An 18,409-nucleotide genomic window follows, 5' to 3' on the forward strand; every position below is an offset into this window, starting at 1 on the left:
CATTTTTCGAAGAATGTGAGACATTTTTGAGAAATGTCAGATCAGTACATGGTACATAACACTCTTCTTCTTTCCTTGTTCGTTCTCTTACTACATTTTTTTCTCCCTACCTTGATGAAGTCTGAATTAAGGGTGGTATTTTGTCACATTTTCATGGGAGTTAAGGGTTTAGTAGAGATGTGCTTCCACATCCAAAAGGGCTTGTTGCAGTGTTCAGATTTACTTCAGATAGTCCAGAGTTCTTTGTGGTCTTAAAGGTGAAACTTCTTTGGTGCTCTAAAAGTGGAAAGAGCCAATATGCTGATATTTAAAAAGATAAATTGGATTATCTAAACAGCTGTTGGCCTGGTCAGGCTTATGGTTTCTTGCTGGAAGCTGGGAGAGGCTGCAACAGCTGAATTAATATTAACAAAGAACAAATCTTATAGTTGATCAAACATGATGCTGGGTTTGATAAGCATTAGCAGTTGGAGTCTTGACATCTGTGTCACACACCTCAGTCCTTGTATCACACTTGCTGGCAGGTGTGGGGCTTTCAGCAGCTTTTAGTGGAGTAGAATCAAGCTGTTTATCTCCTCCCAAATGACTTTTTGGGCTACAGTCCTGGGTGTAAATGGCTGCTGCAGCAAGTTGGATTTATACAGCAACTTCTTGCAGAAATTCTCTCTGCACAACCCTCAAACTTCTGTCCTGAAGTGCTTGTTGTGCCTGCCAGTCTCTGGTTTGCATCCTCTGGGTCAGTGAGCACACACTGACTGATGGTGGCCTCAAGGCAGGCACCTGCTGAGTTCCACACGTGGTAGTGTCCTCCAGTCACAGGCTGTGGAGTCTCAGAATCTCAGAGGGGCTGGGGTTGGAGGGGAGCTCCAAGATTCCAAGCCCCTGCAGTGGGCAGGGACACTTTCCCCTGGCCAGGTTGCTGAGAGCCCTGTCCAGCCTGGCCTGGAACACTTCCAAGGATGGGGCAGCCACAGCTTCTCTGGGCAGCCTGTGCCAGTGCCACGCTGCCCTCACAGCAAAGAGTTTCCTCCTGATTTCTTCCTTAATCCAAACCTACTGTCCTTCAAAGCCATTTCCCCTGTCTGTCCCTCACACCCTTCTCCACAGTCCCTTTCTAGCATTAGTAGTGCCACAACACTGGCTCCATGTGTGACAGTGCTTCCCAGTGTGAACACAGGCAGCTTCCCTTGCCACTGGCACTTGGGATTACTTGCATTTTCCACATCCACATTTGCAATGTGTCTTTGAAGCCAGTGGGACCTGAGCAATGCTGAAACCTTGACAAAGGTCTGAGTGAAGATCCAAAGTGCCATTGTGTAACTCTCCTACCTGAACACGTGGTGCAATTTCCTCTGGCACACATTTTGTGGAATACCACAGGTACAACTCGACTGTCCAGTCAGACTGGTGTGTTAAATGCTGTTGTCTTGTCACTTTGCCAGGTTGCAGAAGAGCAGGGCCAAGAAAACCCTGTAGATCACGATCCCATTCACGATCAGAGCTGGTACCTGGACCGAGCGCTGAGGAAACGCCTTCACCAGGAGTACGGAGTTCAGGGCTGGGCCATTGTACAGTTTCTAGGAGATGTAGTTTTCATCCCAGCAGGAGCTCCACACCAGGCAAGTGTCAGGGACATGGAGTGCTCTGTCTGCTTGGGCAAACCCTTGAGCATGTGCCTAATGCTTGTTTGTTCTCTCTAGGTTCATAATTTGTACAGTTGTATTAAAGTTGCAGAAGACTTTGTATCCCCAGAGCACGTCAAACACTGCTTCTGGCTCACTCAGGAATTTAGATATCTGTCACATACGCATACGAACCATGAAGATAAATTGCAGGTAAATTCCCAATGCTCAGTGCTCTTGAACTTTAAACAAAAAAAACCCCTAAAATACAACAAATGTTCTCCCAAGTTTGTGATTTGCATGAAGGCTGGGCAGATGAGTGTGTCTGAAGTGACCTGCACAGGGTGAGCAGAACTAAGTGGGAAAGTTGGAAAACTCTCTGTGCTGTTTGCCTGTAAAACCAAGCACGTTTTGCTTTGCTCCTGCAGGTGAAGAATGTCATTTACCACGCTGTTAAGGATGCAGTTGGGATACTGAGAGCTAACGAGTCCAGCCTTAGCAGACCGTGACGTAGAGCCTTAACCACACACTATGGAACAGAAGCGTTGGCAGCTGTTTTACCTACTCAGTCAGGACCTCTGTGGACTTTGAGATTATATGAATGTTACCTCATCTTCCTTTCAGCAGTACCAGAGGATCGTGGTACTATGTTCTGTGTATTCTTCCAATGTTTACAAACCTGATATGTATATGTAGTAATATGGATGGACTGTGGCATACTGTGAATGCTCAGTTGCAATAGAACTTTATACGGAGTTGCTCTCCAAACTGTACAAAATACCTCCTATAGAACTGTTGGGAACTATTCCAATTACTCCTTTGAAAAAATATTATTCAAGGCATTGTAAAGCTTCAATTTTTAAAATTTATTTTGGGGTGGGAGGAAGTACGGAATCACTCAGTTTAATAACCAATTTACATTAAAAGTTAAGAATGCAGTTCTGGAATTTCACATTAACATAGAACTAGCATTTAAATTAGCTTTAAGCTATTGTATAGTAACATAGAGATGGGAGTTAACCATCTTTAGGTAAATGTATTTAAATTTCTAAATGTTAAAAAAAACTTTTAATCAAATGTCTTCTGTTGGAAACTGCTCTTTAATTTGAACTGATGTTTGATTCTCTTGTTTTTAACACTGAATGGTTACATAAAAATGCTTCTATTTCAGATACTGTTCCTTGCCTGTTTTCTTCAGTTGACTGTTTAAAATGTAACTAATTTGATGCAGTACTTTGAAATGCAGAAGAAAACTGTGTATCATAAATGGTTCATACTGTTTATTGAAGGATTTGAAGGCTCAGGTTATGGAATTTAGCAGCAGATCTGTTTATAGTTATTTTTGGTTAACCCAAGCATGGCTTAGCTGACACTGCTGCTGTGGTCTGTGTCACAGCTTTGCAGCTTTGGTCTGAAATGGTACACACAGAGTTGTCTGTAAAACATTGTAAAACTTAAAACAGGAACAGAGGTTATGAATGGAAAACCGAATCTCTCATTTGATGAGATACACTGAGACAAAATTCACCTAGGAGTTCCTTCCCAGCACTGAAAGAGGCCAGATGGCCTCCAAGTTCATTTTTCTGAGCTTATGCAACAAAGCCAACTCTGAAAATTCTCCCTGTAGTACTTGACCTGCTGTTTGTGCCCAGCAGCAACTCTTGAGTCTGGTTTGGGTGACAGGGTTCTTTTCTTCAGAGGGATTTCCTGCTGGCTCCCTCAGGAGAGGTTCAGGCTGCAGTGTGTGCAGGAGTCTGTTGTAAGAGTTTAGCAGATTTGCAGAAGGTTTGCCCACATACCAGCCCTTCACTGTATTCAGTGAGAGCTTTCCTCCACCTTCACTTGCTGCCACCTCTTGACAGTAAATAAATGTTCAAGTCACTTCAGGTGCCTTCAATTGGCATTTTGTGCTTGAATTTGTCAAGTGTGCTCAAACACAACACTCACCTGAACTGCCAAGTTGAAGGAGATGACACTGAGCAGGTTCATTGCTTTCCTTGGCACCAGCTGGAATGCAGATCCCTCCCAGGGAGCTGAGTCACACTGACCTCACACACCCTGGGTGTGTGCACACATCTGAACAGATTCATTGGTGAAGCTGCATTTTGAGCTCTTACCACCGTTCAGTCTTGTTTTATTGCAGCTCTCACCCACTTTGTTTCTGACCTGTCCTTTCTGGGTTTTTTAAGAGCACAAGAAACAATCTGTCCCTCTTGGCTGTTTGTGTTGCATTTGGGGTGGAGATGACACTTGAATTGCAGAGCCCTGAAGCACAGGGGGTGCTTTGCCTCCCCCAGCACAAAGGTGAGCAGTGCTTGGCCCTTCCCATGCTTTTATGGCTGAAAATGGGAGGTGTTGGGCTCCATCCAGCTCTCTGTGGGCCTTGTGTGTTTTTCTACCCTTGCTGTTAGGGTACCATTATTTAGAGACTTGGCTTCCTTAAAATGAAGAGCTCTGGCCTTTGCTGGGGAGGTGCTGTGGCAGTGACAGGTTGGGGTCAGAGATTCTTGGTTTCCAAACAGCCTTTTGTGAGCCATGGCATCCTTGGGAGGAGACACAGCTCTCCTGTGAGCCTGGAATGTGCTCTTGGAGCAGCACAGAGGCCTTGGCACTGCCAAGGGAAGCTTTGCCAGCAGCCTGCTGAGTCAGGGCCCCCTCCCACTGCTGCCACCTGCCCTGCCCTCACTGTGCCAGGCCTTGGCAAAGCCAGGCTCTCCTGTGACCATACAGAGCTGGAACAGACTGAAAACTTCTCTCTAACCATGCAGTGAAGGCCCTAAATGTGCTAAAGAAAGGTGTAATAAAACTGAAAGGGAGGTGTTAAGATGGGGGTATTGTTTGTGAAAGGCCAAAGTGATGCAAACTAAACTGCTGCCATGGCAGTGAGTGTTAGAAGCAGCTTTAATAAAATTTGTATTGATTCAGGAAAACACAGATCTGACAGTGCTGGAAGTTTTTGGTAGCAGATTAAACCAAAGTGCCTGTTAGAGAGAAATGCTGCTTGAAGATGAGAATATATTTCAGGACTTTATGTCTAAAAATACATAACATTACACCACCCTTGCCATGTCACCACAGGAAACATGGGCTGAACAGAAAACTGCAAGAAGTATATTACAGTAGTGTCTTGGAGGAAAAAATCCTCAGGAAGAAAAAAAAAATATATATATATTACATAAGTGAGAATACATAAAGTTTTGCATTTTGAAGGTAGGACAGAATAAAATCAAGCCAGCTGTACACATCCATGCTGGGCCTAGCTCCTGAGGGTGGCCAGCCGGGACTGCATGGCCTCGATGTCCTCCTCCTCATCCACGGCAGCCGCTGCTGCCCCCATGGGCTCGGGCTCTGGCAGAGCATCTGTCACTTTACTGGGAGCTTTACCCAAGGCCCCTGCAACAGCAAACAGGCTCATTAGTGTCAGGGCTTCATTTCATAATGAGTGGCTTTTGGGGACACCTAACACAACCCAAGCAGTCATTGCCCATGGAAATGCAGGGCCAGGGCCAGCCCAGGCTGGTGGCTGTGCTGCAGCACTGCCCTGCCAGCTCAGCCTCTGTGCCCCTTCCCCTCTGCCAGGAGGCTCCCAGCTCCCCCAGACCCTGCTGCTGCCCGGGAGCTCCCCCTGCTGCTCGGGAGCAGCGAAACACGATGGAGAAAGCACATGAGGATGAGGGAAAGACCAGGGCAAGGTGCCAGGCACCGAGCACAAGGTGCAGCTGAATGCAGCCCCGTGCTTGTTTCTGTCACACCACATCACAGCAATCCAGCTGAAAGGAGCATTCTGAGCATCCCCCAAGTCAAATAACTGAAACAGTAAATCATTATTACTTCATGAGCTGGAAGGCAGAAGTTGTGGTTTTGGCTCTAAGAGGGATTTTGTGCTTGTTTTGGGTTTTTCCCCCCAAACAAGACACAGCATGTTACTGCCAGGACTCACAACACAGCCTCTGACTCAAGGCAGTGCAGCAGAGTTTCTGGTTTCATTAATAACAATCATTTCTTGGTTTCATTAATAACAACCCCCAGCCAATCATCTAAGTCCCACCTTGTTAAGAGGATTCAGTGCACAGCCACACACTGTGAGAGCCTCAATTACATAAGTGCACAGAGAGCAGCTGATGGATGTTAGTTCTGCCCTGCTGAGCCCCACTGGCCTCCTCAGGCACAATTCCCTGAGAAAGCAGCTTGTCAGAGCTCTGCCCATCACCAAGGGAAGAGATGCCCCTGGGAGAGCACAGAACAGATGAAGATTTCAGTTGCTGCAGCTCATTGATCAGAGCAGGGACCTGGCTCTCAGCACCCACAAACTCACCAGCTGTAATTTCAAAAAGGATTTTGTCAATTTCTGCCTCAGCTTCCTCCTCCATCTCCTCCTGATCCTCCAGGCCTTCAAAGGTGTCCTCCAGCATTTCCTCTATAATCCCAGCCTAGCAGAAATAAACAAGGCAGCGTGTGATGCCCTTGGAAACAGCAGAGTAAGAAAACTCATTTCTCCTTGGGAGATGGGGTTCTGCCTATCCAGGCATGTAACAGGAGCACACATCTCTCCTGCAGAGGAAAAGCAGGAAGAAAACTGAGGATTAAAGGCACCTGTTCTCACTTTGAAAACCTCAGGTTGTTTAAACCAAAAGAGGAGAGATTTAAATGAGATATTAGGAAGAAATTCTTCCCTGTGAGCTGGAACAGGTTCCCCAGAGAAGCTGTGGATGCCCAGTCCCTGGGAGTGCTCCCAACCTGCTCCCGTGGCAGATGTCCCTTCCATGGCAGGGGGGCTGGAATTACATGATCTTTAAGATCCTTTCCAACCCAAATAATTCCATGATTCCATGGTTATTTACTGCTGTTGCACATCTAAACCAAGAGCCCAGCCTGCTCCAAGCATGTGAAATACAAGTGTAAGCATGAACTCTGCAGCACACTGTAAAGCTGCTCTTTGACACAGCTTGGTTTTTGTACCTGCATTTGAAATCATTCCTTTGCAGGCCTTGCAAGCTAGATATGGCCAAAGCATGCTGGTGCACAACGATAAAATTATTTAGAAATAAACTTATTTGAACAGTCTAGAGTGGTAAGAAGGGAAAAAGCAAAATAAGTAGCTGAAGATTTAAGAGTCATAACATAAACTGGGAATGCTTTCAAATCAGAGCACTCCCATCACATGGAGACACAGCCAGATGCTTTAAACCACTGACAGTGAGTTATATCTGAATTAGCCAGGAGTTTTGTGATTCTTTAACAATTTTGTAATAAGCTTAATTAGTTAAGGAATGTTTGATTGTGTTATTTTGGCTGGTATTGGTTTAGATCTGTATTGGCTAAGTGTCAGTAGGAAACCCTGAGAAATTACCTCACTGCACCTGCAGAAAGGAACTCTATGGACCCAGAGCCCTTAGAAAATCTATAGCTGAAGAACAAAACTCAATAAATAATTGTTTAATGGTTATCATATAACCAGAGATTAATTAGATGTCATAGAACAAGAATGGTATCTTGAGAGAGTTAAGGAGTCAGAGGCCTACACATCCCAGAAAATCTGATCAATACATTGCAGACGCAGTAAGGAACCACTTCATAGGCTTGTACTGCCCAGAAAACTTAATCAATAGTAATTGTCTAAGCAGGACAGCACATTTAATAAAGCACTGTTAGCTGGATAAAACTCAGCTTGTCCATTAAACAAAGACAGATGAGATGTTCTGCTAGTAATTAAAAGAAACAAAACACCTCTACCATGATGCAATAAATTGGGCAGATTTTTAGGAGTGCTGTTAAAAAGATCTTGGCTGTTATAGTGTATATAAATGCCTGAAAATTGTTGTTTCTTTGAACATGTCTATGGCAAATAAATTCCTCATATGTTGCAAATTTTGACTCAAAATTGTTATTAGGAATGTTGGTCCAGCAGCTTTTTGCTGTTAGATTTTAAACTCTTTGTGCCACCAGGCTGGCCATGGAGTCAGAGTGTCCTGAGCCCCCTGTGACAAAGGGGACACCCAAGGGACTGCACAGCTCAGGGACAGCCACATTGTGCTCACTCAAAGCTGATTCATGTGCCAGACCTTACCTTCATCATCTCTTTGGACAAGTCCCTCATTGTTGCTTGGATTTCTGGGATTTTTACTAGATTTTGCATAGCTTTCATAACTTCTGTGCTCTTCTGCAGTGAACCTGCTACTCTGAGGACAGCTGTGAAGGAGAGAGGCACAGAACAGTTTGAAGAATAATTCATGCACTGCTGAAAGCAGAGAAATTATATCATCTCTACATGGAAATTTGTTTACATTTAGGCAATTCAATTTTAAAAATAAACAGGCATTGTACTTCTTCAGTCTTGACTAAATTCCTGGAAAAGCCCAACTTCTACCCACACTGGAAAAGTCCCATTTATAGCAAAGCTATATGAGGAGCCCAGGTGGCCTGCAGAGAGATTTCACCCCAGCTGCACCCAGGTCAGCAAAGAGAGGAAAAAGCTGCTCCTGCCCAGCCCCTCAGCTGCAGGGACTGCTGAACCAGGATCTCCTGCCTGAAACCAGCCCTGGCAGAAGTTCTGCTGCAAAGTTCCACAGCAAAGAGTAAACTACAACATTAATACTGAAGCAGACAAGCCACAAATAAGCTTGTTTAAACTGAATTTAACAAAACTCTTTCCAACTTATTCTAACTTAGAAGCTCTCCTCACATGTATTGATATACCAAGATCAAAAAGCAGTAATTAAGGGTGCTTGGAAGTTTTTTGAATTCTGCCATCTAGCTTTGCAGCTTCCTGGACATGGAGAACTTACCTGTTTGGATATAAAATGGCCACTCCTTAATGAAGCAAAATGAAGGTACAGCACATATTATTTTTCATTTTAGTGATTTAAAAGGGCTACACTTGTAACAAACTAACAGACACCTTGCCTTGAGTGGTCATTTCTCAAACAAGCCCCAGACTGAATTCTAGATTCCTGCATATTTCCTATCTAAGTGTATCAGAACACTCCCAGGAAGATGAAGATGCTGGCAGTGGTGATAAGGAGGAGGCAGTTTTGAGTTTTTCCTTTTAAGGGACACCTTCAGGTGCAAGGATGGTCCAACCTTCCTTTCCTGAGTGAGGTGCATGGGGATGCACTTGAACGATCATAAAATTACCCTTACAGTGTGACTTCCTGTTTTATCACTCATCCAACATTAAAATCTACTGGGATGATGCTGGGGTGGAGGAAATGCTTTGACATTTCAGCAGCTTGTTCATCTCCACCAAGTCTTCTCCTGTCTTTACAGCTTTCTGCTCTGCTTGTTACAGGCTGGACTGCTTCCAGCTATGGAAAACTCTGCAGGAAATATATTTTAACAGATTTCTGATGTGGATAAGGAACAAGGGAAATCTGCTGATTCTGGAAGAACACAAAGGACCAGGGAGGGTTTACAGAACATGAGTGTTAAGTCAAGGGGTAAAAGGGTTCATCACACTAAGAAATCAAGCACTGCTGCCCCATCCCCATGCAGGTGTTGGTAAATGCCCCCAGACTCTTGCTAGGGAAGCAACATCTACAAGATGAAGAGAATTCTACTCCTGTGACAGATCCTGTCACAATCAGGGACACAGGCTCCACCAGGACAGGGGTATCAGAATGCATTCCAACTGTTAGAAATGCACACTAAGAATGTGCTCCCAACTGCTGTGAGCTCAATGTGATTCTCACCCCACTGCAACCCTCAGGCTCTGAGGAGAGCTGTCACATCATCTGCTGAGCAGCTCATCCCAGCAAACAGGGAACCAGCAAGGATGCAGGGGACAGTGAGGGGCAGGAAACCCAAAAAACCAAAACTGGGAGCTCCCTGACTTCTTCAGAGCCCGGGGTGGGAACCCATCCAGGCAGGGCACCTGAGAAGCAGCCTCAGAGCATCCTGCAGACTCAATCCTGCCTACAGGGATGCAGGATTCCTTACAGGGATGGAGGGGAAAAGAGCATGTTTGGACATGGGGAAAACTTGCAATGGATATTTTAATGGGATTACAGGAACATAACTGACTCTTAGGGGAATGACCAAAGGTAGTTTGGGGAAGGATTGAAGTGGATCAGGGAACACACAAACCTCAGGGGCCTGCAGGGCCAGGTACCAGCAGTTGAGGCAGAGAAGGAGATCTGGGGCAGGTAGCAGGGGTCTGGCCAGCTTGGACAGAGCATCTGAGAGCAGCTCCTGGAACAACTGCTCTGCTGTGTGTGCTGTGTGTGTGTTCTGCAGGTGGAGCTGTTCAGAGTCAGTGAAAGCTGTGTGTGTTTATGGGCTGGGGCAAAGGCTCTGCTCTGACAGTGTGGCTGCCTGTGCCTGCTGGGGTTGGGGGGCAGAACTTCAGCACCCTCACAGCTCTGGGAGGATCTTCCCAGGCTCCTGAAGCCCACAGGAACCAGCTGCTCTCCACAGGAGCACAGCTGCTCCCACATTCAAGCTCTGCCTGCATTTAATTTTGGTTCTGGACAAGGAAACCTCAGACCTCACTTCTACTGCCAGAGCAGTGCTTGGGCCCAGAATTTGCTCTTACCAAGCTGGTTCTTCATGCCCATGAGAACTGAGTTCATGTGAGCTTTGGATGCATAGAGTTTGCTTACAGCCCTCCGAGAGCGGACCAGCTCCTTGGCCAGGATCACACACACATCCCTCTGGTTCTTTTTGGCAGCATCCTTTATGGACCTCTTCACCTTCTCCTCTTCCCTCTGGATATCTGGAGCACAGAGAAACACAGCAAACAGTGACCAACTCCTAAGGATATAGAAGAGAAATCAGCCATTTGTTGAGCTGTGTTTCTAATGCAAAGAATTGTTTCTGCTTGATTTCAGATTCCCTCTGTTGCCTTGTTCTAGGCTGATTTACATGTCAGCTGATTAATTCAGCTAAATCTTAATAGGAAAATTCTCATTACTGAACACCCAGCTCTGTAATTTCCTTTGCAGTCAAGAGAGCTCTAAAGGACTGTCTGAGAATATCAGTCCATGATGCTGAGCTGACTAAGGGCTTACAAAGCAAAAAGGTCCTGCAAGAACACAGCACTCTGAGAGGAAGACTTGACTCACAACTTCAAAATAACTTCCTGTTCAAACTCTCCTGGCATCCAGCTTTGTTCAACAGCTTTTTTTTAAAGAGTGTGTTAAATGGGAATACTGAACTAAGCATGAGCAAAGAGCAAATCCAGCATGGCTGGATTTGAACTATTAAAATTCTTAAATACCATTGGTTTCTCCAGCAAATCTGGTGTGGCTGCTGACAGTTCTGCCCTGCCAGGTAACACTGGCTGTGAACAGCAGGAGCCAGGTAATCCAAAAAGCCCAGAGTAAAAAGTGCAAGAGTAAGCAGGACAATATCAATCTCCTTTCTTTTCCAGACTCAGCAATAAATTAGTCACTGATGAAATGTGGATCTCAGAGTCCACAAGAAATATTATCCTAAAGTAAATAAAGACTTCAGATAGTAAGGGTTCCTCACCTTCCTGCAAAGAGTTGATTGAAATGACCACAAGAACAATTTTTTCAAAGAAAGCCTCTGCTCAGATTTAGCTTTGAGTCTTCTTGACTTATGCCAGACAAAGTTATACATTGGAAGAATCAGAAGCTGCCCTTTTATAAAACCAAAGGGCACCAACACACACTTTCTGGCTCAGGCTAACTTGGAGACCTCAACACAGCTGCTCAGGTGGGAGTTGATGCACCCTGTACTCAAGACCAGTCATTCTCTCAGTATCATTCACTGAGGTTTTTTTACCTTAAAGGACTGGCAGAAAACTGTAGGATTATAATCAGAAAAACAAACCTTTGCTGCTTTCCCACTATTATTTTCAGAAACAGCACAAAGCTGAAGACATTTGTGTGTCAGACATGGGACTGAGTCCCAGGTAAGAAAGAGCTGAAGTGCTCCAGCAGGAAACAGAAAGCACCAGAATAACCCAGCAGCACTGAGAATTACAGCACTCACTCTGGCAGGCTGAAAACAAGCCCAAGGGTTGTGCAGGGCCTGCCCCAATGCTCTCACTGGCAGCAGGTGCTGGGTATGGGATCAGTGGCACAAGGATGCAGGAAGTGCCAACTCCATCTCTGAAGGGCAGAGCCAGCCACACTCCTCAAGGGAGCCAAAGTCACCTCCCCAGTGCCTCTGCAGCACAAGGGGCACAAAACAGCCCCAAGCACCTGTGAGGGACTCACAGCTCAGCAAAACACAAAGTTACTGTGTTACTCCAACTCTATCTACTCAAAAATTTCAATTCTGAAGTAACAAGGATACCTTTCATCTCTCCAAACCTTCCAGGCCCTGAAAACCAACCTACCCCAAAGAGAAATCACTACAGCAGCCAGAGTCCCACAGCAGATGGTTTCAGAGAGTGTGCTGCTATTTCAGTAACTCTGCTGACTCTCAAGCCAAGTGCTCAAGTGATCCAAGCCCACTCAGCTCATCCCAGGTGGATCCAGTGTTGCCTTGCTCAAACACATCCAGCACAGCTTTCCCCAAGGAAACCAAAACAGGTTCCAGCTTAGCATCCTTCCTTAGAGATGGCAGGGATTTCCTGTGTCAGGCCCAGGTGGAGCAGGAGGGCATGGCAGAATCCAGCTGCAGTGAGGAACTTCTGAGGAAACCTTTTGTGGCTCTTGGCTGCCATCCTTCAGGAGCAGCCTGCTAGCCTGGGAAGTGTCCAGCACAACCAATCCATAGGTGACCCTTGGTAAAATACGAAATCCTGGCACCAAGATATTCTGTACTTTATTTTAAAGGCAATTATCAGTGCAGCAGATGCAATGCTCATTATTTAATACCAAAACACCCACACACAGAAAATACCTTTTTTTTTCCTTCTTTTCTTCTGTTTGTAATTTTTCCAAGCTGACAGCAAGCTACTTTTGCTTGGCATGTGCACTTTCACACCAGTACATGCCAGCTGAACTGTCTGTATGTGGAATTATATACCACATGATACTACTCATTAAATCAGTGTTGGTGAAATTCTGGATAATAAGTCTAACACACGTTATCCAAAGTAAATCCCATTATGTGTTACTGGGAGCATGAAATATTCACGTTCTTTTGAAAATGTTCCTAGGATAATTTCACAGCAACATCATTTTGTAACACAGACTGAGTCTGGCCCAGGATCACATTTATCTTCCTTTACTCCAGATGTGACAGGCTACCCCAAGTTATTAAATTTCACAGCCTGCCTCAATTAAAGTAAAAAAAAACCCTTGAAGACACACAAGGAGAGTAAAAACAGAACATGAGACACAAGTACAAACCTCTGATCTGTCTATCAATCACTCTCATTTCTTTCCTTATCTTCAAGGACCATTCATTGACCTTAAAAAGAGAAAGTGAGAGTTACTTGAAATTCCAACTTCAAAACTATGCTTTTATACTTTCATGTAACTTAAACATTCAGTATCAAAAGCAGCACTTCAAATTGCATGAGCTGCAAGTCATGAGTGATGTTAAAATATTTCATTATTCAAATGATAAAACCCCCAAACATTGCAGAGATACCATCAATTACTGCACTGCTCTTCATGTTCAGACAATTTGTTAAGGAGGACCTTTATAGATCCCCTCCAACCAAAACTCTTCAATGACTGCAGGATGTGAGCTGGGAGGCAGATGCTCACACAGGGAACTGCCCCAGGGGGTTTCAGCACAAGGGACAGACTTTGGCACAGAAGACAGCCCCAAGGGTGCCACTGCCCATTTCAGTCAGATCTCCAGCAGGTCTCCAAGCCAGCCCAGCTCAAAGCAGGATCAAGTTCAGAGCTCAGACAGGTTGTTCAGGTCTCACCCATGGAGTTTTGACACTGTCTGAGGGCAGAGACTTCACAGCCACTCTGAGCAGATGCACTGAAATTACTCCTGGGTGGTGAAGACTTTTCCTCTGAGAATCCTGGAATGGTTTGACTTGGAGGGGACCTTAAAGACCAAATATTTCCAGTGCCCTGCTGTTGGCAGGGCCACCTTCCACTGCACCAGATTGCTTAGAGCTCCATCCAAGCTGGCCTCTCATGTTCCACTCAAAACCCTCCTCTGGCCAGCTGTGGCTGTAGCCCCCCACCCCAGAGGTACCTGTCTGTGCCTTGGCCACAACCCCAGAGAGGCAGTGAGAGGCTTTAAATCTTCCCTCCTCCACCTTCTCCAAGCCAAAATGAGTTCAGTTCCCACAGCCACTCCTCCTGCACCACAGGCTCCAGCCTCCTCCATCCTGATTGCCTCTGTCACCCTTCCTTAGCTTGCACAGATCCCTCCTGAGCTGGGTGCCCACACTGGGACACTTGTGCAGCCTCTGCCACCCTTCCCCAGCTTGCACAGATCCCCCCTGAGCTGGGTGCCCACACTGGGACACTTGTGCAGCCTCTGCCACCCTTCCTCAGCTTGCAGAGATCCCCCCTGAGCTGGGTGCCCACACTGGGACACTTGTGCAACCTCTGCCACCCTTCCTTAGCTTGCAGAGATCCCTCCTGAGCTGGGTGCCCACACTGGGACATTTCTGCAGCCTCTGCCACCCTTGCCCAGCTTGCAGAGATCCCTCCTGAGCTGGGTGCCCACACTGGGACATTTCTGCAGCTGTGGCCTCTTTGCTGAGCAGCACAGTGACAGAGCACTCAGCACTGTGCCCACAGCCCCCCAACACCCCCTGTTTGCCCTCACTGCTGCAGAAGTGCACTGGGAGCTCAGAACTCATTTATTATCCATGGGAAAGCAGATCCCTTCCTGCAGAGCTGGTGCCCAGCCAGCCCCAGGCTGCACATCCCTCCCAGTCTTGCATTGCTCAACATTTTGAGGTTCCTGCTGGTTCCTCCCCCTTGCTCAGGTCTCTCTGCCCTCCAGCTTCCCCTCCCCTGCCTTTGGTGCTGTTCAAACACAGCCACTCCTTTGGCAGCTCCCTCCTGGCACCTGCCAAGATCTCTCTGTTCCAGATCCTGTGGCTCACCCAGGGAGCTCCACTTGCCCTGATCATCCAGGGAAGCAGAGTGAGGAGAACTTGTGCAATGAAAACTTGTAAAGCAAGTTCTCTTTGGTGCACAAACCTAGCAGAGCAACAGATTTATTTGACTTTCACCAGTCTCAAAAGGCTTTCTCTTGGTCATGGTGGACAGGACTATGTTTTGACTGCAGACAAAAGTAACCATTTCAGGTGCCCAAGCACAAAATCAGCTTAAAAACCCCCACATACAACCCAAAACCCTGCAGAGGTGCAGGTTTCACAAAGCTCCTGTACCTTTAGTTAGACCCTGGGTTTACAGGTAAAAAGCCCCAAACCCAGAACTGAGTGCAGCCTCCCCTCTTGCTCTTCAGATGTTACCTTCAGGGGAGGTAACATCATGGAGAGTCACTCCTCAGCCTGACAGAAAGCTGGAAAGGTCCCTTCTAGAGTGTGGACTACAGGAGAGGGAAAAAGCAGAGGGGAGAGCCTGAGAGAAACATGACAGAGCTCTGGCTGGCCTCAAAGGTCACACCTGCCAGAGATTTGCTCCACAACTTGTATTCTACAACAAACCAACACACAACAAACCTCAATGGACCAGCACAATCAGCAACTGCCAAGTGAACCACAGCAGGATTTGCAGCTTCTGTCTCTGGGTGCCCAGCCCAGCACAAACACCCCATTAAATCAGACTGGCTGTGTGCTGGCATCAAAACCTGCTCACTCTGACAGCAGCAAACTCATCCCCAGCACTGCCAGGGGTTTGACCCGACTGCCCCAAAGGCACAGCTGGGTGTTTGTGCCTTCCCTTCTCCTGCTCTGTGTGAGAGGAGGAGGCAATCCCATGACTCTGCTCCAGGCCAGCCGTGTGTTGAGCTGTAAGGAAGCCACACTGCCCACCTCACCCAGGGACATGCACACACCATGGCACAGGCAGCAATGTATGAGGTCCAGCTGAGCAGAGATAACTACCCTGAGCACAGCTCCAGGCTGATGAAACAATTCTGCTTCCACTCCTGATCTAAACAAAAACATCACCCTCACAGCACTGCACCATTCCAGAATCAGCCAGCAAAGCACTCCAGCTGAACTCACACCACACAGGAGGAAAACCCACTTTTTAACTTCAAACAATCCAGACATGGCATTAAAAGTACAACAAATCCCCAGCTTTAGACAGGCTGGAGTGCATCACCAGCTCTTCACAAGGGCTGAAGATATCTGCCTTGTATTGATCATAAATAAATTATCTCACACCCAGAGTGGGCAGACAAAGGAACTGAGGGCAAATCATTGCCATCACCAAAATCTCAACCCCTCCTCATCCTCATCCCCCTCCTGCAGTGCTTGGATGGCTCCCCTAGCCCTGCTCAGGGACTGCATCTGAGCCCAGCTGCTGGCAGACTCCAGCAGGATGCACAAACAGCTACTGCTTCTTCCTTCTAAAAGGAAAGAAAAAGCAGTTAGGAAAATCAGCTGCACTTAGGTACAGGAGGAAAGGAATTTTTAACTAATACTGGGTGTTTCAGTATCAGTGTTAGGCCTGTGAATGCCAGCCTGCACCCTCAGGGAGTGCTCATGACAGCAAGAGGACTCTTGTCACCCTTCCCTCCACCTGTCCCATGCTGCCTTTGCAGGGTTTTCTGCAAAGAATCACAGAATCACTGGCTTAGGAAGGGATCTCTGGAGATGAAACCCCCTGCCAAGGCAGGGTCACCCAGAGCAGGTGACACAGGAATGTGTCCAGGTGGCTTTGGAATGGCTCCAGAGAGGGAGCTGTTCCACCCTCAGCAGAAAGAAGCCTTTCCTCATGTAAAGGTGGAAGTTATTGTGGTTTATTTTATGGCTACTGCTGCTTGTCCTGTTGCTGTGCACCAAAAGAAGGTTCAAGGGGGCTGGCACCATCCTCCAAAATCCCCACAGGCTCTGTGCTACTGGAGAACATGGCAAGCTCAGCAGTGAGGGAAGGCAAAAGAGCAAGAGCAGCCCTCAGGCAGGAGGTGAGAACCCCTGAGTGCAGCACAAGCACATGTGTGGGTGCCACAGCTCACCCACCCTGAGAGCAGCAGCCCCCAGCTCCCCCTGTGCCCTCCTGTGCCACCCTCAGGAGCCCAGCACTCTGACCCAGCCCACACAGAGCTCTGCCACAGGCAGGGAGGAGGGGAAGGGCACTCCCAAAGGCACATTCCTCATCTGATTCTCTCACCCCACCAGCAACAGGCATAGCCTGCTCCCTGGACTCAGCTGCTACAAAGCACCAGGGAACATCTGTGACACTGCAGCTTGAATAAACTTCAACTTGTGCGCCTGTCATTCTTCTCCCTGCTGCTTTTCTAATGTATTATCTTCCTCTCAGCAAACAGCAGGTTTTCTAACACATCCATAGCTACTTATGAAAGGCAACAGTGAAATCCACCAGTGACTTGATTATTTCATTCCACTGTGACAGCAGAAAACTGTTCCTGGACACACGGTTTGTCTACAGACTCATCTTCCCCCCACAAGTCCCAACATCTCAGCTACTGTTTACAAACTTTAAAGCTGTGTCTGCAAGAGGAGCTATAATCATCGAATCATAGAATATCAGGGGGTTGGAAGGAGCCTTACAGACCATATAGCTCCAACCTCTGCTATGGCAGGGACACCTTCCACTAGACCAGCTTGCTCCAGGCCTTATCCAGCTCGGCTTTGAACATTTCCAGGGATGGGGCAGCCACAGCTTCCATGGGGAACCCGTTCCAGGGTCTCACCACGCTCGCAGGGAGGAATTTCATCTCAGGATCTAACCTGAATTTCCCCTCTATCAACTTGTACCCCTTGTCCCGCCACTTCACTTCCTCACAAAGAGCCCCTCCCGGTTCCCTGCAGGCCCCTCCAGACACCGGGAGGCTCTCTGAGGTCCCAGGGCCCGGTCCCGGCCCGGGTGCCGCCTCCGCCAGGGCCAGGCCGAGCCCGGCCCCTCCGCAGTCCCCGCCCGAGGCCACAGCAACGCCACCCGGCCCTGCCGCCACTCCCCCCTCAAACTCCCGGCCCCTCAGCAGCCCCCGGGCCCGCGCGGCGGCTCCGGCCCCTCACCAGCTCCTTGGGCGGCTTCTCGGGGGTCTTCCCGAAGAGCCCCATGGCGGCCGCCCCGCCCGGCGCTTCCGGCTCCCCGCAGCCGGGCCGGCCGGAGCGCGCACTGCGCCTGCGCCGCCGCACGCCCCGCCCACTCCGTACGGGGGGGGCGGGGCCTGAACGGTCTCGCCCCGCCCCTCGCGGCTTCCCGCCAGTCACGTGGGGCTGCGCACGGCGCTGCGCACGGCCCCGCCCCCACAGAGGGGCGGGAAGGCGCTGAGGGGCGGGCGCTGAGGGAGCGCTGGCCCTGCCCACTGAGTGTGTTTGTTACTCATTCAAGGGTCTGTCGGGTTGGGAAAGATTTCTGAGATTTTCGATTCCAACCACGACCGAACACCGCTGTGGCACTGGGTGCCACATCCCGTCTTTCCTTAAACACCTCCAGAGATAGTGACTCCACCACCGCCTTGTGCAGCCCATTCCAATGGGAAGAAATCCCTCCTAATGCGCAACTTGAACTCCACTGGTCCAGCTTAAGGCTGAGCCCTCTCGTCCTGTCGCTGGTTTCCTGGGACAAGAGCCTGATCCCCACCCGGCTGCCCCTCCTGTCAGGGAGCTGTAGAGAGCAAAAATGGTGGGGATCACCCTGCCCCTCCTGTCAGGAGCTGTAGAGAGCAATAATGGTGGGGATCATCCTGCCCCTCCTGTCAGGAGCTCTAGAGAGCAATAATGGTGGGGATCACCCTGTCCCTCCTGTCAGGGAGCTGTACAGAGCAATAATGGTGGGGATCACCCTGCC

The 18,409-nt window shown here is 48.0% G+C and overlaps 2 protein-coding genes across 3 annotated transcripts in view; one reads left to right on the plus strand and one right to left on the minus strand.

Moving 5' to 3' along the window:
* Positions 1-5,028, plus strand: part of KDM3A (lysine demethylase 3A) — a 33,249-nt gene extending 28,221 nt beyond the window's left edge. For both annotated transcript variants that reach the window (XM_074540520.1, XM_074540519.1), the window contains exons 24-26: positions 1,443-1,619; positions 1,701-1,835; positions 2,051-5,028. In XM_074540520.1, coding sequence (XP_074396621.1) covers positions 1,443-1,619; positions 1,701-1,835; positions 2,051-2,131 — 393 coding nt within the window. In that variant the 3' untranslated portion in view covers positions 2,132-5,028. The remainder of the gene's footprint in view (positions 1-1,442; positions 1,620-1,700; positions 1,836-2,050) is intronic.
* CHMP3 (charged multivesicular body protein 3) lies at positions 4,506-17,793 on the minus strand. Its single transcript, XM_074540523.1, has 6 exons — positions 17,632-17,793; positions 12,887-12,947; positions 10,153-10,332; positions 7,690-7,811; positions 5,938-6,052; positions 4,506-5,015 (listed from the first exon to the last, which is right to left on the minus strand). Exons 1-6 carry the CDS (start codon positions 17,674-17,676, stop codon positions 4,879-4,881), a joined length of 660 nt encoding a protein of 219 aa, XP_074396624.1. The 5' UTR covers positions 17,677-17,793; the 3' UTR covers positions 4,506-4,878.
* Positions 17,794-18,409: the final 616 nt, after the last annotated feature.

The sequence above is a fragment of the Zonotrichia albicollis genome, chromosome 5 (genome assembly GCF_047830755.1).
Source record: "Zonotrichia albicollis isolate bZonAlb1 chromosome 5, bZonAlb1.hap1, whole genome shotgun sequence".
Classification (NCBI taxonomy): Eukaryota; Metazoa; Chordata; class Aves; order Passeriformes; family Passerellidae; genus Zonotrichia; species Zonotrichia albicollis.